The 24,690-nt window shown below is 42.4% G+C and overlaps 1 protein-coding gene across 1 annotated transcript in view; it reads right to left on the bottom strand.

The window, feature by feature from the left end:
* PTPRJ (protein tyrosine phosphatase receptor type J) overlaps window positions 1–24,690 on the bottom strand; it is a 164,729-nt gene that overhangs the window by 33,281 nt on the left and 106,758 nt on the right. The window contains exons 2-8 of the mRNA XM_068556119.1: window positions 21,311–21,329; window positions 19,919–20,149; window positions 17,789–17,971; window positions 14,914–15,150; window positions 13,244–13,471; window positions 9,997–10,263; window positions 7,128–7,379 (exon numbers count right to left, since the gene is read on the bottom strand). Coding sequence (XP_068412220.1) covers window positions 7,128–7,379; window positions 9,997–10,263; window positions 13,244–13,471; window positions 14,914–15,150; window positions 17,789–17,971; window positions 19,919–20,149; window positions 21,311–21,329 — 1,417 coding nt within the window. The remainder of the gene's footprint in view (window positions 1–7,127; window positions 7,380–9,996; window positions 10,264–13,243; window positions 13,472–14,913; window positions 15,151–17,788; window positions 17,972–19,918; window positions 20,150–21,310; window positions 21,330–24,690) is intronic.

The raw sequence follows: 24,690 nt of genomic DNA, 5'->3' as shown, positions 1-24,690 counted from the left end.
AACTATGCACTTAGGATGTGTGTGCTTTTCAGTATGTGTACTATATCTCAGTAAGCAGTTTTTTTTTAATCACTCCCTCAAAAGAAAACATCTTTCTATAACATAGACAGGCATACTGAAGAGACAAACTGAAATAGAGTTGACACTAAGTGGGAGCATTTGAGGCTGGAGTGACGAAGGGAAAAAGCACACATGCCCTCCACGCTCAGAGCTGGCAGTCAGAAGTGATATCACCCAATGAGTCCTCTGGGTTCTGTACTCGGATCATCTCACCTCTACACACTGAACCAGCTGCAATATGAACGCACAGATCCCAGAAACAACTAGAGAAGAGGACCTCTTTTCTCCCCTTGCTTACAAAACTTTTCTCTCTTTACCCAGTAACCAAGGTCACCTCTAAAGAGGCAAGTTGAGTAGATAGGGGACAAAAGAGGGGAACATTTTCACTGTAAAACCCTTTGTATTTTTTAAAATTTTGTACCACATGCATGTACTATCTGCTCAAAAATTAATTTTTAAGTAGGTTCTCCTTAAAGGAAGGTAACTGAGAATCTTCTTTCCCTACCACCGGATTCCTGATGTTAAAGGGATTCCACAGACAGAAGACCATGAAAGGCAGCAGTTTTCTATAAACATAAAAATAGTAGAAATAACCGAAATATTCCATAAAAAGGGAAGGGCTATATACATTGTGATCTGGCTCCAAGATGAAATAGTCTGCAGCCACTAAAAACATGAAAACCATAACAACTACAGGAGGGAAGTTATGATATATATGGAGTAAAAAGAAAAAGTTCAAATACAAAATAAAATAATTCATATAATAATTACAATGATATAAACTAAATATATGACCATGGACACAGATAGAAAAGGAATTCAGTTGGGTTAGAAGAGTAGAGTTACTTTTGTTTCCCTGCCTTTTTGTGGTAGTAAAATACATACAACATAATATTTATCATTTTAACCATTTGTAAGTGTACAACTCAGTAGCATTAAATACATTCACAATGTTGTGTCACCATCACCATCATCTGTACCCAAAACATTTCATCATCCCCAACACGAACTCTGTTCCCATGAAACAACAACCCTCATTCCTCCCTCCTCCCAGCCCCTCTCTTCTACCTTCTGTCTCTATGAACATGCCTATTCTAGGCACCTCATATAAGTGGATTCATACAGTAGTTGTTCTTCTACGTCCATCTTTTTTCACTTAGCATAATGTTTTCAAGATTTATCCACACTATAGCATGTCTCAGTACTTCGTTCCTTTTTATGGCTGAATAATATTCTATCATATGGATATACCACATTTTGTCTATCCATTCCTCTGCTGATGGACACTTGGTTGCCTCCACCTTTTAGCTATTGTGAATCATGCTCCTATGAACACTGGTGTAGAGATAACTGTTCAAGGCCCTGCTTTCAATTCTTTTGGAAATATATATACATGTGGGAGTGGAATTGCTGGGTCATACGGTATTTGTTTCCCTTTTTCAAAACTGCCTTTAATGCTGTTACATTTATTCTCCCCAATAACAATGAACATTGGTCAATAATAGAATCGTAATACCCTACGAGTCTAGTGCCTTATTACAACTCTTCTTGATTTCCATTCAACCGGACAATTATAGGCAATAGTACAAGAGATGACTTCTCCTTATGAATAGGCTTAAATTACTTTTGCAGCTGCACCATATCAAAGTACAGTCCACATTCTGGTTAAGACCTCAGTCTTCAAAGTCAGACAGAGGCCAGTTCACTACCTTGTCACCCTGGGCCAGTTACTTAAGTTCACAGAGTCCCCATTTCCTACTCTATAAAATAGAGATGATAATGGTCCCTACCTCATGGAGTTGTGTTCAAAATGTTTAAATACAGGATGACAGCCCAGCCATTTGTAGACCCCTAGTATATTATGTTATTATTACATTAAATTCTGGTCGTTGGCAAGTCATACAATATCAAAGGGACCCCACAATGGTGATGCCCTTACCATTAGCAACATTCTCAAAAAGAAAGAAAAAAAATATATGTTGATACTACGACCCTACCTCAAAAGTCTAATCTGAAATTCAGACTTGAAAAGGAATTACTGCACTTCATCTGAGGGATGTATTTTAGCAGTTCCCATATTTTGGAAGCAGATCTTCCTAGTAGCTATCAGTGCTTAACCCAACCAACAGAGTTGAAGAAACCTACACAAGGAGAATCTCAAGAGTCCAAATGACTTCACATGTGGCTCAAGGAATCAGTCTCATTTCTTTATTCCTCCCTTCTGTGGAAAAGATTTCAACTCCCTTGCAATCAAAGATCAAGGAATACTGTATGTTTTCCAAGCCTTCCCAAAAATTTCATTTCAAATTTTAAAAACAATAATGAGCAATAGTTTTCATGAAACGTTTTTATCAATATCAATAGGCCTCAAAGAACTAACAAAACTACTGTATCACAATGTTGTTTATGAAAGACTATAAATAATCTACCTGTCCAACAATAGGGGAGTAGTTAAATATTTATAAACTTTAGGGTTTCAGGACCCCTTTATCTTCTTAAAACTTATTAAGGCTCTCAGAGAATTTTTATTTATTTAGGTTATATTTATGTATGCTGTAATAGAAAAATTTTAATGAGGAAAATATTTAAAACATAAGAATACACAAGCATGCATTCCATTAGCCAACAGAAAAATGATCTCATCCCATGTCATAGAGCATCTAGAAAACTCCACTGTACACTCATCATGAGAGAATGAGAGTGAAGAAGCCAAATAGCATTCCAATATTATTACGATAATAATACCTTACAGGGTTTCCCTGGTGGCTCAGTGGTTAAGAATCTGCCTCCCAGTGCAGGCGACACAGGTTCGAGCCCTGGTCCAAGAAGATCCCACATGCCACGGAGCAACTAAGCCCGTGCACCACAACTACTGAGCCTGCGCTCTAGAGCCCAAGAGCCACAACTACTGAAGCCCATGTGCCTAGAGCCCCTGCTCCGCAACAAGAGAAGCCACCGCAATGAGAAGCCTGCGCACCGCAACAAAGAGTAGCCCCTGCTCACCACAACTAGAGAAAGCCCGCAAGCAGCAACAGAGACCCCACGCAGCCAAAAATAAATAAATAAAATAAATAAATTTTTAAAAATAATAATAATAATACCTTACAGACCCCCTTGAAAGAATCTAGGGGACTCCCAGAGATCCCTGGACCACACTTTGAGAACCACTGATCTAACCAAGGGGTCAGCGAACTTTTTCTATATGGACCACAGAATAAATATTTTAGGTTTTGCAGGCCATTTATTCTCTGTGGCAACTACTCATTTCTAGCACAAAAGAAGCCATAGATGTTATACAAAGAAATGAGCATGGTTGTGTTCCAATAAAACTTTACTCTCTACAAAAAAACAGGCAGTGGGCCAGATTTGGCCCATGGGCCATTTTTACCTGTTGACTCCTGATTTAGACAATGGAATGTCAGGCAGGTATTAAAATTATCCTGCAGAGAAGGAAAGAAATCATAAAGATCAGATCAGAAATAAATGAAAAAGAAATTAAGGAAACGATGGCAAAGATCAATAAAACTAAAAGCTGGTTCTTTGAGAAGATAAACAAAATTGATAAACCATTAGCCAGACTCATCAAGTAAAAAAGGGAGAAGACGCAAATCAATAGAATTAGAAATGAAAAAGGAGAAGTAACAACTGACACTGCAGAAATACAAAGGATCATGAGAGATTACTACAAGCAACTCTATGCCAATAAAATGGGCAACCTGGAAGAAATGGATAAATTCTTAGAAATGCACAACCTTCCGAGACTGAACCAGGAAGAAATAGAAAATATGAACAGACCAATCACAAGCACTGAAATTCAAACTGTGATTAAAAATCTTCCAACAAACAAAAGCCCAGGACCAGATGGCTTCACAGGTGAATTCTATTAAACATTTAGAGAAGAGCTAACACCTATCCTTCTCAAACTCTTCCAAAATATAGCAGAGGGAGGAACACCTCCAAACTCATTCTACGAGGCCACCATCACCCTGATACCAAAACCAGACAAAGATGTCACAAAGAAAGAAAACTACAGGCCAATATCTCTGATTAACATAGATGCAAAAATCCTCCACAAAATACTAGCAAACAGAATCTAACAGCACATTAAAAGGATCATACACCATGATCAAGTGGGGTTTATCCCAGGAATGCAAGGATTCTTCAATATACGCAAATCAATCAATGTGATAACACCATATTAACAAATTGAAGGAGAAAAACCATGTGATCATCTCAATAGATGCAGAGAAAGCTTTTGACAAAATTCAACACCTATTTATGATAAAAACCCTCCAGAAAGGAGGCATAGGGGGAACTTTCCTCAACATAATAAAGACCATATATGACAAACCCACAGCCAACATCGTCCTCAATGGTGAAAAACTGAAACCATTTCCACTAAGATCAGTAACAAAACAAGGTTGCCCACTCTCACCACTATTATTCAACATGGTTTTGTAAGCTTTAGCCACTGCAATCAGAGAAGAAAAAGAAATAAAAGGAATCCAAATCGAAAAAGAAATAAAAGGAATCCAAATCGGAAAAGAAGAAGTAAAGTTGTCACTGTTTGCAGATGACATGATACTATACATAGAGAATCCTAAAGATGCTACCAGAAGACTACTAGAGCTAATCAATGAATTTGGTAAAGTAGCAGGATACAAAATTAATGCACAGAAATCTCTTGCATTCCTATACACTAATGATGAAATATCTGAAAGTGAAATTAAGAAAACACTCCCATTTACCATTGCAACAAAAAGAATAAAATGTCTAGGAATAAACCTACCTAAGGAGACAAAAGACCTGTATACAGAAAATTTTAAGACACTGATGAAAGAAATTAAAGATGATACAAATAGATGGAGAGATATACCATGTTCTTGGATTGGAAGAATCAACATTGTGAAAATGACTGTACTACCCAAAGCAACCTACAGATTCAATGCAATCCCTATCAAACTACCAATGGCATTTTTTCACAGAACTAGAACAAAAAATTTCACAATTTGTATGGAAACACAAAAGACCCCAAATAGCCAAAGCAATCTTGAGAAAGAAAAACGGAGCTGGAGGAATCAGGCTCCCAGACTTCAGACAAAGCAACAGTAATCAAGACAGTATGGTACTGGCACAAAAACAGAAATATAGATCAATGGAACAGTATAGAAAGCCCAGAGATAAACCCACGCACATATGGTCGCCTTACCTTTGATAAAGGAGGCAAGAATATACAGTGGAGAAAAGACAGCCTCTTCAATAAGTGGTGCTGGGAAAACTGGACAGCTACATGTAAAAGAATGAAATTAGAACACTCCCTAACACCATACACAAAAACAAACTCAAAATGGATTAAAGACCTAAATGTAAGGCCAGGCACTATCAAACTCTTAGAGGAAAACATAGGCAGAAGACTCTATGACATAAAACACAGCAAGATCCTTTTTGACCCACCTCTTAGAGAAATGGAAATAAAAACAAAAATAAACAAACGGGACCTAATGAAACTTAAAAGCTTTTGCACAGCAAAGGAAACCATAAACAAGACCAAAAGACAACCCTCAGAATGGGAGAAAATATTTGCAAATGAAGCAACTGACAAAGGATTAATCTCCAAAATTTACAAGCAGCTCATGCAGCTCAGTATCAATAAAACAAACAACCCAATCCAAAAATGGGCAGAGGACCTAAATAGACATTTCTCCAAAGAAGATATACAGACTGCCAACAAACACATGAAAGAATGCTCAACATCACTAATCATTAGAGAAATGCAAATCAAAACTACAATGAGATATCATCTCACACCAGTCAGAATGGCCATCATCAAAAAATCTACAAACAATAATTGCTGGAGAGGGTGTGGAGAAAAGGGAACCCTCTTGCACTGTTGGTGGGAATGTAAATTGATATAGCCACTATGGAGAACAGTATGGAGGTTCCTTAAAAAACTAAAAATAGAACTACCATATGAGCCAGCAATCCCACTACTGGGCATATACCCTGAGAAAACCATAATTCAAAAAGAGTCATGTACCACAATGTTCATTGCAGGTCTATTTACAATAGCCAGGACATGGAAGCAACCTAAGTGGCCATCAACAGATGAATGGATAAAGAAGATGTGGTACATATATACAATGAAATATTACTCAACCATAAAAAGAAACGAAATTGAGTTATTTGTAGTGAGGTGGATAGACCTAGTGTCTGTCATACAGAGTGAAGTAAGTCAGAAACAGAAAAACAAATACCGTATGCTAACACATATATATGGAATCTAAAAAAAAAACAAAAAAGGTCATGAAGAACCTAGGGGCAAGACGGGAACAAAGACACAGACCTACTAGACAATGGACTTGAGGATACAGGGAGGGGGAAGGGTAAGCTGGGACAAAGTAAGAGAGTGGCATGGACATATATACACTACCAAACGTAAAATAGATAGCTAGTGGGAAGCAGCCGCATAGCACAGGGAGATCAGCTCGGTGCTTTGTGACCACCAGAGGGGTGGGATAGGGAGGGTGGGAGGGAGGGAGACACAAGAGGGAAGAGATATGGGGACATATGTATATGTATAACTGATTCACTTTGTTATAAGGCAGAAATTAACACACCATTGTAAAGCAATTATACTCCAATAAAGATGTTTAATAAAAAAAATTTTTTTAAATTATCCTGCAGAAATATTTATGCTAATAGGGAAGAATAGTCATAATAAACTTGAAATGAAAAAAAGCAGATAACACATGTACAGTATTTTAATATTTGCTAAAATATATATACACACACACATACACACCTTTCTATATCTTAAACTTCTAAAACATCAAGCATCAAAAGCTATTAGTTATTATCTCTGGTTGTTGGTTTACACGTGATTTTTCTTTTTGCTTGTCTGTATTTTATATAATGAGTATGCATTGCTGTCATTATAAATTTGTTTAAAAGTTTTTCTTAGATATTTAAAAGAAAAGCAATATTTGGAAAATTTGACATTTATAAATTATACTGACTTCCCTTAAGAAACATGACTGTTTCACAGAAAGTACAACCTATTTGCTTACCAGTTGTACCGCAAACTGTTTGGGAATCCCCTTTAGTCCCATTTGGTCCTCGTGGAAATATGTCAAAACGATACTTGGTTCCAGGGCATAAGCCACCAATGACAACACTTTGTTCGGTGGTTGTTTTAGGTCCTCCAGCTTCATCCGGTGTGATATATATCTCAAAGGAATTAGAGTCATTGCTGTTCCACGCTAAGCCAATTTCCCTTGTGCTGACACTTGTCACTCGAAAGTCAGAAACTGGACTGGGGGCTGTGAGTAGAAAGTAAATGACTAGATTAAGAATCTATTTCTCTGGAAGACAAGGGTGACTGAACCTCACAAAATATTTACAATGAGATTAAACGTACACTTGGGACACCCGACCTCTCTTTTTCTCTTTTTTGTATTATCACCTACAACACAAGCCCCTCAGAAACTCATGTTTCTAACCAACAAGAGAACACTTGGCCACAGGAGTGCAGAAACTGGTGTTTAAGTTGTACAAAGTCATTCAAAGGAAATGAGAAGAGGTGTAAATTCTCGTGGGTCAAGGGCTCAGGCACTGGAGGACCTTGGCCACTGCTGGCTGCCTATGTTGTATACATTACTTAGCCTTCCAGAGTCTCTGTTTAAGGAAGTGCAGCAGAGGCTGCTGTTGACCCCCCAAATCCATTCCCCCCTCCGTTTTCCTTAATCATACACCCCCAGATTCTTAGCGGTGTACATGGCTATTGGAAAGAAAAACTACATTTCCCAGCCTCCCTTGCAACTAGGCTAAGTTCTGGTCAATGGGATGTGCGTATAAGCACCACATGGCTCCTAAGAAGCATCCTTAAAGGATGGAGCATTACTTTTTATCCTTCCTCCTTCTTGTAACTGGAATGTGGGTGTGATGCCTGAAGCTCAGGCTGCCTGGCTATAGAACCAACAATGTGGCAGTGGCTGCAGCTTCCTGACGCCAGGACGGCAGCTCAGTACATTCCTGGAGCCAACAACTACAGCCAGGGCTGCTGTCAGTGACACAGTTGGGGACTCCCTGGATGGGGAGTTCTGCACCCTTAGGCTGGGAGTCATTTCTGGGTCCCAGCCTAGAGCTGCACCCCACATGTTGTGAGTTGAATTGTGTCCCCTCAAAATTCCTATGTTGAAGTCCTAACCATCAGTACCTCAGAATCTGACTATATTTGGAGGTAGGATTTTTAAAGAGGTGATTAAGGTAAAATGAGGCCATTAAGGTGGGCCCTAATCCAATCCATTATGACTAGTATCCTTATTAGATTAGAGGGAACTATATTCAATATCCTGTGATAAACCATAATGGAAAAGAATATGAAAAAGAATATATATATGTATAACTAAATCACTTTGCTGTACAGCAGAAATTAAACACAACATCGTAAATCAACTATACTTCAATAAAATTTAAAAAAAAAAAAAAAAAAAGAGGAGATTAGGACACAGACATGCACAGATCAAAGGAGAATCATGGGAAGACACAGGGAGAAGCCGGCCATTACGAAGCCAGGAAGGGAGGTCTCAGAAGAAACCAAGCCTGAATCACCTGATCTCAGACTTCTTGCCTCCAGAACTGTGAGAGAATCGATTTCTATTGTTTAAGCCTCCCAATCTGTCATACTTGTTATGGCAGTCCTAGCAAACTTACACACCAGCACTTCCAATGATTCTATAAACCCTCAGTTCCCAAGATAAGATCCTCTTCAGTTTAAAATAGCTCATGGTTTCTGTTTCTTGCAACTGAGCGGTAGCTAACCATCCCATCCTGCCTAGCATTGGGCTTCTTTTATAATGAGAGACAAATAAACTCCTGTCTTGGATACTTGGGGAGTTTGTTACTCACAGTGAACCTGATCCTAACTAATAGAGAGATTAAACAGTAAAAAAAAAAAAAAAAAAAAAAAAAGTAAAAGGTGAAGAAAAGAAAGAAGATTTCATTTAGTCCAAAGACCCAGTCAGAAGACGTTTGTAAGAATGCCTAAGGTGTGCTTCTTGGAAAGCAACAGACACTCGAATAAAGTTATTCTGGAAGGATGAGTCCTGGGTCCAGAGCCAGGCACCCCTGGGTTCAAGTCCCTGCCCTGCTGTTTACCAGCTCTGTGGTCTTGGGCAAACTCTTCAGTTGTGCTGGGCTATAGTCTTTTCATCTGTAAGACAGGAATCCTAACACCTACCGTGAAGGCCACTGCAATACATGTAAAGCTCCTGGCACAGTGCAATACCGATATTACTATATTATTACATTACTACTCTACTGGCACACCATTATTGTTTTTATTACTGGACCGTCCTTGGAACAGAATGGTTTTTATTTGCTGCCTAACATCTTGTCTTTAAGAGGCAGCTGGATCAGAAGAAAGAAAAGACAAGACATAGCTGTGTCCTATTTCCTTATAATGTCAGCATCCAAAGGACAAAGGGACATGAATAACCAGGTTCTTTTTGTCTCCATGTATCAACTTGCTCCCTGTCGCTAGCACACGAGAATGGCCGTCACCAGCGCAGGCTGGAGCTGAGAGAGCCCAGCTGTCTGATCCCACCTCTGACACTCACAAGGTGTGACACCTGTCCATAGCATCTCTCTCGGCCTGGGCTTCCTCATCCATAAAATGAGGCCAGTGCCATGTCACAGATTTGTGAACATTACATGAGACCGTGCAAGGAAAGCACGTCCCGCGATGCTGGGCGTGTGGGCAGGGCCAATCAATGGTCACCGTCATCAGATCACACAGCCTGAAGGTGGTAAGCGTCCCTGTGGACCCACAAGCTGAGCTGTGCTTTCCTCAAGGGCAGGAACGGAATTTGTCTTGTATCTGCGCCTGGCACATAGCAGGCAGGCAAGAAAGGTTAGCAAAGCAATGAGTGGACTCACGGGTGTACACTTGGAGAAAGCCCGGTATGCCCTCGGAACTGTCGTTAAGGAAAGGCCGCACTGTGATGTTGTATAAGGTGCTCGAGCTGAGTGGGGTGATGACGGCACGAGTCTCATTGACAGTGAGACTGAAGGAATCTGTCTCGCCAGCAACTTGTATCTTGTAGGTATAGACAGAAGATGACTCATTGTCATTGATTTTCCAGGTCAGGGTCAAGCCTGTGGCACTGATGTTCACAACTTCGATGTCAAACACCTGAATGGAATCTGCGAAGACACAAGAGGAGTTAACAACCACCGGAATGGCCAAGCCAGACAGAAAGAGACAGAGAGAGGGAGAGATGCTGTCATCAAGGAACGTCATCTAATCTAAGAAACACTCTTAGCGATTCTTCCTTCCTACTCGACACCATTTAACGCAACATACCTGAGTGTAGGGCGGTCCCAGCAAAAGTCAGGCAGCATCTTCAGTGAAGAAAACAACCTGGCCAACTGCAACTGCATAGTTACTCTACGTTCTTCTTGTGAGCTGACTCTTAGAGATGCGATAGACTCCTCAGACAACAACATGGACTCTACACGTGCCCCCCTAGGTGCTGGGTGACCCCAAAAGGTCTCAAGCATACATCCATCCAAGAATGAACACTATACTCTACATGATCAAGTCAAGGTCACAGACTTTCGCATGAGGCAGGTCTGGGTTCCAAGGTCAGCTCTACTTGAATAGGCAGGTGGATCTTAGGAAAATCACCGAGCTCAGTTTCCTCATCTATAAAGTCAAGATAATAATCCTAACTCAAGAAAACATAACACAAGAGTGCTAGTTATTCACCACTTGCCCACCCCACTCTCCCAATCCACCCTCTGTCCTTCTCCTGCCTGCTCTGTGCCCCGGGGAGGCTGAGCCCTGTACCTTGCATCACTGGGGCACAGGTGGGGGGTAGAGACTCTGCCAGGTGGCCTGGGACCAGGTTCCACCAATGAGCGATAGGGGCAGGCTACTGGGGGGCTGGAGGAGAAAGCAGTTGGAGTCCTTCTCCTCACTGCCTCCTGCTCTGGGTCACCTGTTCTGACATAGCTGTGTCCTCCACTGCCCCAGCCCTCGCTCGGCTCCAGAAACACCATCTCCTCCCCCTTACTCTTCAGCCTCGGAGGTGATTTCCTATCATGACTAGTCTCAGGCGTCTCAACATCCTCTGATGGTGTCCTTAACTCCATCCCACCTAATTAGTCACTTGAAAAGTGCCTGGTACCATACATGTATGTGTATCTGTGTGTATGTGTGTGTGTGTACACATGAGTATACACACACATATACATACACACACAACATAGAGAGGGTTACGGCTATAATATAATTATTATAATAGTATATATTATATAACATTATTATTATTTATTAAGCACTAGGACAGTCAACACAAACCAGGCTTTGTGTATATCCACATGACCAAAAGCCAAAAATGCAATCACTATTACTTTAATTCCACTCAAATCACTTTACAAAGCAGGGAACCCCAGGTCCACACTAATCCACAGGCCGCTTTTCGCAGGATCAGGCAAAAAGGCCCTCCTCTGGATGGCTCTGCCCCGGGGGGTGTGGCTGGGTGAAAGCCCCAGAGACTAGATTTCAGCCCCACTCACCTCCCTGCACAAGCATCTTGTATGTAGGACAGCCCCACCACTGTCAATGGCACCCCTGGAGGAGTGCCTTCCCCCCTTCCCTCCTCCCCCAGCCAAAAATTGCCCCCAGGTGTCCTATAACACATCCTCCCAGCCCCTCCAAAAGAGAGAGAGCAGCTCTCAAAACATACATATACCATCTCTCTAGGAAATGAATCAACCCCTCCAGAATCATCAGAGTCCTTGAGATGTTACCTAGCCCCAGTGCCTCTCCACTTTCATAGCTCAGTGGCCATCATCTGCACTTTCACTCATGACGTTTCCTCAACTGACATATCCTCCTCCTCCTCCTCTCCATTTATCCAAATCCTATCCTCCCTTCAAAGAAAGTTAGATCCTCCCTGTAGAAGAGGCCTTCCTTTGGGATTTAATATTAAAATCAGGCTCCAGCCTTCCCATGTCCACAGCACTTAGTGGGCAACTGTAGTGCACAGTGACCAAGGGTTGCCTATGAAGCATCCAAGTCCCTCTTCCAAAAGGCATCCCAATCCCCCTTGTGGGGAGGAAGTGCCTGTCACCCATGTGGAAGCTGGAGGGACAGCGGCTCCCTTCCCCAGCACAGCCATCTAGAAAGCAACATGACACCCTCTCCACCCTAGAATCCTGAGGGAGTGTCACCAGCTCCAGCACGGACCAGCCCTCCAGAGTTTCCTGGATGCTGGACTGTTTTCTGTCCTTGGTCCTCCAGCCTCCAGCCTTACTGCCTCCATTCTATGGATCTATGACAGCCTTTCAGAACAGATATATTTTGGGGGTTTGTTTGTTCATTTGTTTTAATTTTTATTGGAATATATTTGACTTACAAATACGATGTTGTGTTAGTTTCTGCTGTACAGCAAAGAGACTGACATATAGAATAGAGGTATGGTTGGATAAGATAACCCGAGTCAGTCTGTGTTGCCTGCAAGCAAGCCCCCAACAGCTGCCAGGCTACAGCATTTGTTCCTGAACCCACAGAGCCTGACCGTGTGCTTTCCCATGTATGTTTGCCTTGATTCCCCATCTATACTGCAATTCTTTACCCCCTCATCAGCACCAATCCAAAAAGTCTCTAAAACTGTTCAATTTACAGAGTGGGAGCACTGACAAATTATAGGTAGAAAGCAGCAGTGTGCACGTCAGCAAGTGTCATAGGAAGGTCAGTATGCCTTCCAAGTTCAGGCCAAAAAAGGAAACTCATTTCCTTCTCTCAAGGGGAAAATACTTAACCAACATGGAGAAAATGAATATCAAGTTACAAGAGAAAAACATTATGCCAGTTTGTCTCGTTGGCCAGTATGCAGAGCTATGAAAGAAAGAATGAGGTAGCCCCTAGCATCTGCACATGGTAGCTGCTCAAGGAAATGAGCAGCTACGTTGTAATGAGCTCCAGGAAAGAAGGGTCTTGGCCACAGAGTTCAGAAGAAACTCACTGGATCTGCTCTGTCCAAAACCTCTTCCAGAAAACTCTCTCCCGCAACAAAACTACTTATGAAGCAAGAGATAACTCAGAAGCAGAATCACAGAAGACAAACTTTGTGCTAGAAAACTCTGGCTGAAGCCACTTCACAAAAATTCAACATACTTGTTTTGAACTCTGTGGCGCGGGGCTGTCCTTCGGCACCACTTGCTGCTCGAGGATAAACAGTGGCCTTGTACTGTGTGTCAGACTTTAACCCAAAAAGCAGGACTTCCGTGGTGTCTTGGGGCAGAGAAGGGTCAGAGGACGGGGCTGCAGGTTCGAGTCCGTATATGTACCCAGGGGCAGTGGGGCTCCTGGGCGGCTGCAGAAAACGGTCTGTGCTGCTGGCATCTGTTTCAAACACAAAAGGCAAAGACGTTACCTGCGACAGAAGTGTATCCCTGTCTTCTGTCAGCGCCGGTGCCCTCCCCACCGTAAGACGACACATCAGACAGTACCCACAGCTGGGACTCCACAAATACCTGTTCCCTTCCTCCCCCCAGAGATACACATGCTCCTGAAAGGGCCCTGATGTGGGGGTTTGGTGAGTTTTTTTACCTTTTCTTTTTTTTAATTGGGGTATAGTTGTTTTACAGTGTTGTGTTAGTTTCTGCTGCACTACAAAGTGAAACAGCTGTATGTATACATGTATCCCCTCCCTCTTGGACCTCCCTCCCACCCCACCCCCATCCCACCCATCTATGTCACCACAGAGCACGGAGCTCTATACAGCGCTCTCTGCGCTATACAGCAGGTTCCCACTAGCTATCTGTTTTACACATGGTATTGTATATATGTCAATCCCAATCTCCCAATTCATCCCACACCCCCTCTTCCCCTCCACCGTGTCCGCACGTTCGTTCTCTGTGAAAGGGTCCTGATTTGGGGCAGGTATTTCACGTTTTACTTTTAGCCCAGGTAGCACCGCAGATATTTGCGCTTCTCTCTCCAACTCAGCTATTTGCATCTCTCCCCAGCTTCTTTCAAGAAACCATCTTCTCCCACCCAACTCCAAACACGGATTTCCAGGACAACCTCATGATTCACACTTGGCTAAGCAGAGCCCACTCAAGGAATTCTTTCCCTGGACCAGTCCCCTGCTGAGAGAGGGTGAAACAAGCAGAACTGCTGAACCAGGGGAAAGTTGGTAAAAAGAAACAAGCAGGGAAGAGAGACAAGAGTCACCTCGTCTCTTCCTTCAAGGCCTTGCTGCCCCTGGTGGGGAAATATACACGAGCCAAGAAGTTGCTCTTTTAGTCTAAGCTATTTGAAGCCTGATTCTGTCACCTGCCATCAAGAATCCTGACACTTACTTTGTACATGTTTCCTTATGTGTAAAATGGGGATTGAGTACTTGTTCTCAATTCACAGGGTTACCCCTGAAAATTCTATGAAGTCTGCAAATAACTACTCCACTGTCAATGCAGAAGACATCTGCTAGATTTGCCTGATAAGCAGCCCTTTTCTCATTGGATGCGGTTAAGTTCCTCCAGTGGGCCTACTTGGGTTAACACATCTGTTATCTATCCAACCAAAAGTTTAAGAAGCTAAAGGGCCCAGCTACTTTCCTGGATGCCAGACTCCAAAAAGTTTCAACACCCACTGTGCTGACCTGTAAAATAAGAACATTTTCCCCTCCTTCTTCACACACTCGTGGAGGTCAAACTAAAATGTGGAGGAGACCTCTACAAATTCTAAACTCCGTACAAATTATCAGAACAATTTTTCTTAACTATAAGTTACTGAAAGTCAAAACCAGCAAGGCAGATCAGAAGCCCACTTTTGTAACTCACCTAAGCTATTTTCTGTAACCAGAGGGTCACTCTGTGTCTTATTTGAAAGATACAGGGTGACCTTGTTTTGAATCCCTGGCTTCAGGTCTGAAAAATTGACTGCTAAGTTTTGAGTCGACTCCTGGCTTCCTTCAAGGAGCATCCGGAAGGTGTCAGTGATGCTATCATTCTTCCAGGTAAGAGCAACGTGCGTCACACCCACGAAGACAACATGAAGACCAGAAACTGGATGAGGCTCTATTTTAAAAACACACAGTGGGCACAGATGGAATAACATACTTGTAGTCACCTTTCATTAAGAATGACTGGGGACATTGATGTTTCAATGTGACCCACTAAAAATACTTCCTTTATATCAGAGTCCAGTGCAGTTCCATCATTTTCACAGCAGGGAGAAAACTTATCATTATGCAGAAAAAAAGGAGAAAAGAATAAACCTTAAAGCCATAATTTTTTAGGATCTGAACTATTCTCCACGACAGTTAATTCCAACAGTGATCTGACACTCTTCTAAATTGCCCTTTTAAACAGCAGCATTTAATATTTGTTTTAGATATCAGGAATAAGCATCCAAAAAAGTGATCATCTGCTACATCTAAAGGTCTCAATTCCAGATAATACAAATAATATTTCACAGTATCAAGACATTTCAACTAAGACCCTCTTCCCTGTATTCCAACCCCAAGGGAAATCTTCAGAAGATTTCCAGTCTATACTATCCCCCCGCCGTTCTTTCTATCACTTTATTTGGCTGGTTGTGACATAAACCAAACCATTTTGGCCAAGATGACATCCACTCCCTTCAATCTTGAGATAAGAACATGGAGATTCAGAACAGCAGGGTGACTTGCTCAAGAATGCACACTACTCGTAGCATCAGGGAAACTAGGACCCAGGGCTCCAGCTTTAAGCATATATTGATACAAGCACAGGGAGCACTGCAGACAGATCCACAACCCTGCTGGAGGAGGCTGAACTCGAAGACACTGGTCTGGATGACTGTGAGGTACCATCCAGCTGTGAGGCGAGCTGATCCATTCTGCAATTCTATTCTTCACATCAAATGTTTCTGATGCAAAGATTTCTACATTGGGTCACACATTTCTTTAAAAAAGACACGTGCAACACGAATAAAGCAGCCAGCTCAATGATCTGGGTAACTGTTATGAACACCACTGTACCACAGTGCTCTGGAATCAGGCTGCTGGGTTCCCACTACATGATGCTCAATAACTCTGGGAGCTCAGAAGAAACTTAACTTCTCGGCATTACCATTTCTTCCGCTGTAGCCCTCAGGGTTACTGTGAGGACACCCTGATGGATTAAGGACAGCTAAGCACAAGGTATGTGCTCAATAAACAGTAGCTGATAAACACAGCCTTGACCTTGGGGGCTTTAAGGCGGAGTGAGGATCCTTGGTTCCTGGGCTGCGTGCTTCTGGCCACCTGGTCACCTCCCCTTTCCTATAGTCACCAATTCTGTATCACCTTGTCCCATCAGCATTTCTAAATTCTGCCTTCTTCTTCCTCCTTAATTCTCTTCTATCTCCTCTCTGCCCTCTCCTTCTTTTCCTCTCTCTCTCACAATACAGCAAATCTTTACTGTGGGTTTCTGTTTTCTCTAAAACTGTGCTGCCAACCTCCAGGAGGTTTTTGAAGGTACCTGTGACACTGCATCCCTGTAGCTCCTCTCTCTCCAGTTCTTTTTACTTACTGGGCATCTGGGCAAGATTTTATTTAAAGAAATAGTTTCCAGGCTTAAAAAGAAAAAATGTTGAAAACCACTGGTTTAGCACTGGCCTGCTCCGTGTGCAGAAGGCGATGTGCCAGGCGGTCACTTCACACCATGGGCTCAGGAAGTCAGCTTTCCACAGCATTCACCAGCCAATGAGAGCACACCCGACACAGGGTGTGATCAGAAAACCAACACAGGACCTCTTTTTTAAATTGTGTATTCTTCTCAGCTTAAAAAGAGTGTCTCATCTGTTTTTAATATTTTTGGTTCTTTCCAGCTTAAAAAAAAAAAAGCTAAATTTGCAGCTGTAACAGGTGGCTCAGGGTACTGACATCTAAACTAAATAAAAATCTAAGCTTAATAAGAGTCACTGGACTCTTATTTCATTTGAAGCACATATTCCTCTATAAAGTATATCAAACTTTCATGCCCAACAGAAGCTCCCAGGAATATAAATATAGCATCAACTTCCCTAGGGAGATTAAAAGAAGCCTAGTAATTACCAACACCATCAAGACACATTTCTTTTTCTTTTTTTTTTAATAAATTTATCTATCTATCTATCTATCTATTTATTTATTTATTTATGGCTGCGTTGGGTCTTCGTTGCTGCGCGCAGGCTTTCTTTAGTTGCGGCGAGCGGAGGCTACTCTTCGTTGCGGTGTGCAAGCTTCAGTAGTTGTGGCTCACGGGCTCTAGAGCGCAGGCTCAGTAGTTGCGGCACAGGGGCTTAGTTGCTCCGCGGCATGTGGGACCTTCCCAGACCAGGGCTCAAACCCGTGTCCCCTGCCTTGGCAGGCAGATTCTTAACCACTGCGCCACCAGGGAAGCCCAAGACACATTTCTAACAGGTCTCCATTCCCAAGTCTTAGCAGAAAAGTAAGTATTAATCAATAATAATGAAAAAAATTTTAAACCAAACAGTTGGAAGTAGCTAAAATATCCCAAAACACACAGGACCTTAATACTGAGTGATCCTGCCACCTGAATTCCTGGGCTTGAAACAATACAGAATCTTTTCTCGTCTTCCACAGTTAATGAAAATCAATCTCTTTGCAGCAGGCAACTTGAATGGGCAAGGCTCTAGGATACAGGACAAGAAGGATGGTTCATGATTATTCCTGGGAGCTACTCATCTTACCTAATGTGGTATCTCCTGAAGTCCCATTGCTTCCTGGACTTGAGTATGTGCTGTTACCACCTGTTTGATTTGCAAGACTCATCTGCCCATTTTCCATCTTACTCGTTACCCCAGCTGTGTCGTTTTTCCAGGTTAGGGTCACACTGGTTGGACTGATGGTAACAGCTTCTGTAGGACTGGGTTCTATTTTAATATTGTTTCCCAAAAAAAGGAAAGAAAAAAATTATATTTCGAAAAGAAATGTAAGAGTAAGGACTGCTCTGTATGTCTACTTTCCAGAAGTGAATTTTGCAACCACAGAATTTCATTTCTCTTTATTTGCCTCCTGGACTTCCCTCCAACAAAATACATTTAGATTCCCATATATACATGTATGCATGTGTGTTAGTGAAACAGAAGGCTATAAAACAAAGATAAAAATAACAGAGGGTGGCCTTGTTGGCCATGACTTGAACATGGAGCTAAATCTGTACAGAAGCTGACATAAAAGAGACCTGAGATGCAAAATAAGTCTATCTCCTGATTCTCAGAAAACACTGCTTATGGAGAGGCATATACAGTGCAGAAGCATGTGATAACTTTTTTTCCAAACCCAGATATTAGGAGGAAGCTCCACAGTTCTCTAGCCTAAAGATGGCATAGGACAGAATGGCATAAAGAGAAAAGAGCTGGTCTTGGAATCCAGACCCGGATGTAAGGCACTGCTCTGCCCCTTAGCTGTGTGACCTGGAATTAGTCCCTTAAAACATCTCAGTCTCAGGTTCCTCTGCTGACAGCTCTTAAACATACAGGATTATTATTAAGGCACCCTGAAATTGTAAACAAAGTCACTGGATTTGGACATTCAAAAATCAGGGCCCAGAGTCCAATCCTGCTGTCACTAGCAGGTGATTGTACTCGAAGTCATCTCACTGCTCGGAACCTCACTTCATCACCTGTCAAATTGTAGATGTACAGGATCTTAACACAATGGAAGCCATGATGGTTATTAACAGTAACTAAAACTTCAAAATGGATGCATCCTAATTACAGTCTAGATGGAGGAGTAACGACTAGAAACAGAAGTTACCCTTATTGCACAGGCAATAAGGCAATAAGGACCCAGGGCCTTATCCCAGAAGAATAAAGGTGGTACAGGTAACACCACTTCAGCATGCATGGGACCTTCAAATGACAGCACGGAGGGTGTGCCTTACCTGGAACCTGGGAGATGCAAACATTTACCCAATCAAAGAAGAAGGGCAGGAGAGGAAACAAGAGAAAAGAAAAAGGACCAGGCACAGAAGAATGTGGTGGCCCACAATTCAATAAACTTCATGCCAGAAAGCCCCTCAGACTTGAACCTCCCCTCTATAAAGTAACCAGTTCACAGTGTCAGAGTAGCATTTTGGCAGGTTATCATTGTGGCGCCATTTGCAATCAGCAGTGATGATGGTGATGGGGATAATGATAAAACAATAGCCACAGTTACAGCGTGAGGGCAGCAAGAACAGCAGCAGTCCTATTCTGGGTGCTGGCTGGGTCCCAGGCACTGCGCCAGGTGCTGGGCACACGTTTTCTCATTTATGCTTCACAACAACTTCATGAAGAAGGCTATGGCACCATTTTAAAGAAAGAGAAATATATCAAGAACTAAATTTTGTTGATTCATACAGGGATTCTGTTTATACAGGGAAAGGTTTTTAAAGAGCATTTTTATTTATTTATTTATTTATTTTGCGCCGCACCACACGGCTTGCAGGACCTTAGTTCCCCAACCAGGGATTGAACCTGCACCCTCGGCAGTGAAAGCGTGGAGTCCTAACCACTGGACCACCAGGGAATTCCCTAGAAAAGGAAGTTCTTAACTTTCAATAGTTCAGCAAAGTACATCTTAAAATATCTTTTAAAAATATGTGTGTGTATATGTATGCATTTTTGGTAATAAAGATGAAGAAACTGAGGTCTAAGAGGACCAATGACTAGCCGCAGGGCATACAGTGAAACACTGACAGACCCAGGAAGCAAACCTGGGACTCTGATTCTCAGTCTGCGCTCTTCACCACTACGCCATTGTAGTACTGCTCAGACATGTAGACACTGACATTCTCTAAGACCCACAATCCATCCCAAAAGAAAAGTCTCGCTCACGTATTTGCACTTCTTGGCAGCAGGTACTGGAGCCATTTGAAAAGGTGAAAAGATAGTGCGTCCCAGGAACCAGCCCTGAAAATGAAGTCTTCCCATCACTGTCTGCTCGGGGAAACTGCTGACTCTGGCCACTCAAATCCGTTACATTTATCACTGAAAAGTTTCCTGGTGCCTTGATAGATTGAATCTCACTGGCTGTAGATGTCAATTCAACCAGATCACAGCGGGAGCCTAGAACACAGGAAAGAAGAACGAAATGCAAGCTAATAAAACGGCACCTCCCACCATATACCAGCCGTACAACAGACTTTTTTATTATAATTTTTAAAACACATCATAGTTCCCTCATCTCCCTTTCCCCACTTTACAGTATCACCTCCACACACAGATGTTTTCTTCTCTTGCACCAGTGATTCAAGCCTGCACAAGGAACCTACCAGTTTATTTACCAAACTGATTAACAAGGAAGAAAAAGCAATTGTAGAACTCTTTCTATTGTTTGCACAGGCTTTGCATAATTACTGTTATTAACTGAGCTTTTCTTTATTAGAAGGTTTCAGCAAGGCCTGCCTTCTTTGTATGGCACTGTGAGAACATTCTAATTATTTTATCTCTATGGTTCACAGACTTTGAGATTTTACCAACCAAGAAAAAAAAAAATTGTCCTTGAATTTTGAGGACAGACAAAAGCTACCAGTTTTTATTTTTTCAAAAACGTACATTAAAAAATTACCAAATACTATTAATTTTATTTCTTACAGAAATAAATAATTTTATTTCTTATAGAAACGAATTATGATCCAAAAAATTAGTAAGGACATAATCCCAGAATAAACGGTGATTTCAACTGAATACATTTAGTTTCATAAAAAACTTATTATACTGTCCTTATTTTTCTCATTTTACTACAGACCTGGGAGGACTTCAATGGACCAGCAACTGGGATTCAGCCCTCCACGTGGAAGCAAAATATCCAGGAGGCTACGTCTGGTTTTCCAAAGGTTATGCAAAGCTTGTACACCATTTTAAAAATCATGTGGTAATGTAGCAACACAAGAAAATAATTATGGGATAACAGTACATGAAATAAATATAAATGATACTGCATTATGAAAACTAAGTGTTTTTTTTTTTTTGATCACCTACAGATGTAGGCTAGAAAAAAAAAATCACAGAAAAATTATATTTTTATTTGTCAGGATTGCACAAATAAAAAATTTTTTCTTTCACTTGCTGTTTTCACCCTCACCCCACTTCTAAAGAAAAATTGGAAACTAAGCAAGTTTTAGCAGATTAGCGTTTTCTGTGATTTTCACGTTGCTGTTAATGTTGCTGTGTCCATCGGGGGGCAGTAACGAACAACATAAGAGTGGAATGGGAAGCGGTACTTACAGTCACCTGTGCACACGATCTGTAACAGAAAAAGAAAACGGAAGTCAGCAGATTCATTCAGCCACGGCAAATGCAAATCAGAAATAAAGCAGTTGAGAATTTAATAACTGGGGCGGGGTGTTAAATACATTAGGCAAAGGCCTGTTGGCCAGGGTTAGGGTATAGGGCCACTGAATAGGGGAATTCAGTGTAACCGTGGGTCAACTACAAACAATGGAGACCAGACAACTGTTGACAGTGTTTTTTCCCACTGAAACATCCAACATGAGCAACTCCCCAGGTCAGCACTCCTTCCTGCTGCTACATTGTGCACTGAGGCAGAAGGACATCGAAACAAGAGTTGAGATTCTCTGGGTCAGAAAGAAAGGAAAGCAGGACCATCACTCCAGCACCCCTTCCCCAGAGCCACTTCAGGTCGAGAAATGGAGGGTATAAAGCCAGATGCGTGACAGAAGAAATCCACCGGGTTTGAGATTTTCATTGTGCAAAAATTCATCTTCTATCAGTAGGTGGCAGTCATCTTTTTTTTTTTTAATCATATGGCAATCAGCTTTGAGAAGAATAAATGTTTGAAACAGAGGGACCTTAAAGATTGTCTAATTGACAGTATCTCAATCTGCCGTCTTTAGATCCCTGGGGGATCCTCAAAGATATTTATCATGATCCATATATTATTTCCCCACACTTTAAAAACCTAAAATATTTCAAGATTGTTCATTCTGTTGTTTAGTTAACACACCTTTTTGGATATTTCAAAGTATGGTCCTTGTAAAGAGGAAAATAATCAAAAGGGACTCTAGTGGAAAAAAGTGTCCTCCAACCTCCCATCACACTTAGAATAAAATGCAAACTCTTAACTACAGCCTATGTGGCCTCTCTGATCTCATAGCCTCTCACACCCTTTACAATGTTCTTGAAGCTGATTCTCCCTTGGAGCCTTTACGTATTGATTCCCTTCTCCAAACACACTCTGCCCCCAGACCTTCCCAGACTGTGGCCTCAGATGCCACCTCTTCACGGAGTCCGTGTCCAACCAACCAATGGAAATTAGCCCCACTCACTCTCCATCACATCACTGGTGAGTTTTCTCCCGGCATTCACCTCAATTACTGTCAGTCTCCTCCAACTGAAATGTACACTCCAGGAGAACAGAAACCGGGTATATGCCCGTGCCTAGAATATTACACACAGTAGGCACTCAATAAATGCCACGGAAGGAAAGAATGAGCTTCTCATTTTGGAGAGGAGGCAATCCCTAAGGCCCAGAGAAGGGAAAAACTTGCCCAAGGTCCCACAGCAAGGCTAAGGCCAAGGCCAAGGCCAAGTCCAAGGCCAGTCAGGTCCCAGGAGCCTGATTACCCAGGCCAGTATTCCTTCCGCTTATCCTGAAAATTTGCACTTATCAAATGGAGAAGATAAGAACAACATTCGTTTTCATCTCATGAGATAGGTGGACAGAAGGAGGGTGGGGGGGAGGGGCCTGGCCCCTGTCCTATCTCCCAGTGACTCAGGTACTAGTACTCAAAGGAATCCAGTACTCTTCCTCTCCTCACTCCCTGCAAGGCGCCGGGGGGAGGGGGGGGGGTGGGCCGGGAAGCCCTGTTGATATCCTTTCCTACTCACCCCCTCTCTCAAACTTTCCATTCCCACCACTGCACTGTACCCTCAAGCCCTCCTCATCTCAGCCCTAAGCTTTTCCAGCTCATCTTCCTCCCTCCAGCCCCTGCCCCTCAATCTATGCTATGCATCAATCCACGTCATCCAGGATGGACCACAAGAGAGGGAGAAAAAGGAGCAGTCAGTTGCTAGTTAAGTAGCACAGGGCAGCAAACTTTTTTTCGCCCATTAGCTGGAAAACATTAAACTACATAACCTCATGACCCTAGGATGGCATGTCCTGGCCCTTTGTAATGTTATTATCTCTCTGCCTGGGCATCTATGTGTTGTGTCCTCACCTGGAATCCATTCAATCATCCAACCATCCAACCATCCAACCAAATGTTGCCTAAAACACGAAAGATCTGGGTCCTGTCCTCAAACTGTTTACAGGAAAGTAAGGGAAATAAGACATGTCTGTAAAAAAGTAACTCAAGGTAGAAAGTACTGACAACTCGTTTAACAAGCGATTCTCGCACACCTGCATGTGTCAAGCGCTGTGCTAAAGCCCTAGAGCTAAAGCAGACAGGCTCCGAGTCACAGGAGGCTATGGCGGAGGGAGAGAGGAGGACAGATGGAGGATACCCTCGGGTAGGTACCACTCACTGAGGGCAAACATGAAGGTGAAGAGTGTCTGTGCATCTCAATCTGTGTCCTTTACAGTCCTAGACTCAGTAAACATCGAGTGGCTGATAGTCACTACACAGGACAATGTGTCAAAGAGCTCTGAGTTCTACAGATGAAAGTTCAAGAATCATGGTCATGGCAAAAAGGTACGTTTCCAAAGGTTAAAATCATATACACAGAGCACTGACTCTGCCAGGCACCGTCCCAAGTGCTTTCAGATATTAACTCACTTAATCCTCCAAACATTCCTAAAAGGGAGGCACAGGTCCCTACTGGGCTGGTGAGCTACAGCACCTGGATCTGAACCCAGGCAATCTGACTCCAGAGTCTGTGTCCTAAACCACTAGCTACACTACCTTCCAGGGTAAAGCAACTGGCGAGAAATGTACCAGGACTTAGGGAAGGTTTAAAAATTAATTTCAAAAGATATTATCAGTGTGCTTCTTTGACAAATCCAGGTACAGTTTCTCCTGGCAACCCTCCCAAAGAAGGCCCTATGTGCCAGGCATACACACCAGCTGGTATCTTTTTGAGGCTCATCATGAAATAGTAGCCAGAGGGATAACACACTACCTCACATGGCTTCATGTCTTTTTTGGCCTCACTCCCCCTTCTGTTCCCTCATCTTGACCTCACCAGGCCTTGACTTCCCATATAAAGCATCAGCAGTTTAATCCTTGCCTTAGGACCCAGGGGACCTAAAGGATGCAGACTAAAACGAAGGACAAGAGTACCTAAGAGAAGTCTGCAAGGGGTCTCTTGGGGGACAGCTTCTTCACTAATAAAAAGGACGGAAACACCATCCTGCTTCGCTGGACTTCAGCAGATCTACCCATGATGCCTGGAGCCGCTGCAGCCACTATGTGACAAGGAGGGAAGAACACACCCACCTGCTGAGGATGGCTGATGAGGGGAATGAGAGAAAACACCTGGATCCTTGCACTGCCAAATCAAGCAATTTTAGACTCTTTCTACTTCCAAACTTCTTGCCTGGGGAGATGCAATACCCCTTATTATTTAATTACTTTTGTTTGGGTTGTCTAAGATTTGCAACCGAAAAAACACTATTTGACACAAAGCAACCACAAAGCAAGGTG

Source organism: Eschrichtius robustus, chromosome 11 (genome assembly GCF_028021215.1).
Source record: "Eschrichtius robustus isolate mEscRob2 chromosome 11, mEscRob2.pri, whole genome shotgun sequence".
Lineage (NCBI taxonomy): Eukaryota > Metazoa > Chordata > Mammalia > Artiodactyla > Eschrichtiidae > Eschrichtius > Eschrichtius robustus.
Note: the sequence above shows the minus strand (reverse complement) of the source record. Positions and strands in the feature narration are given on the sequence as shown.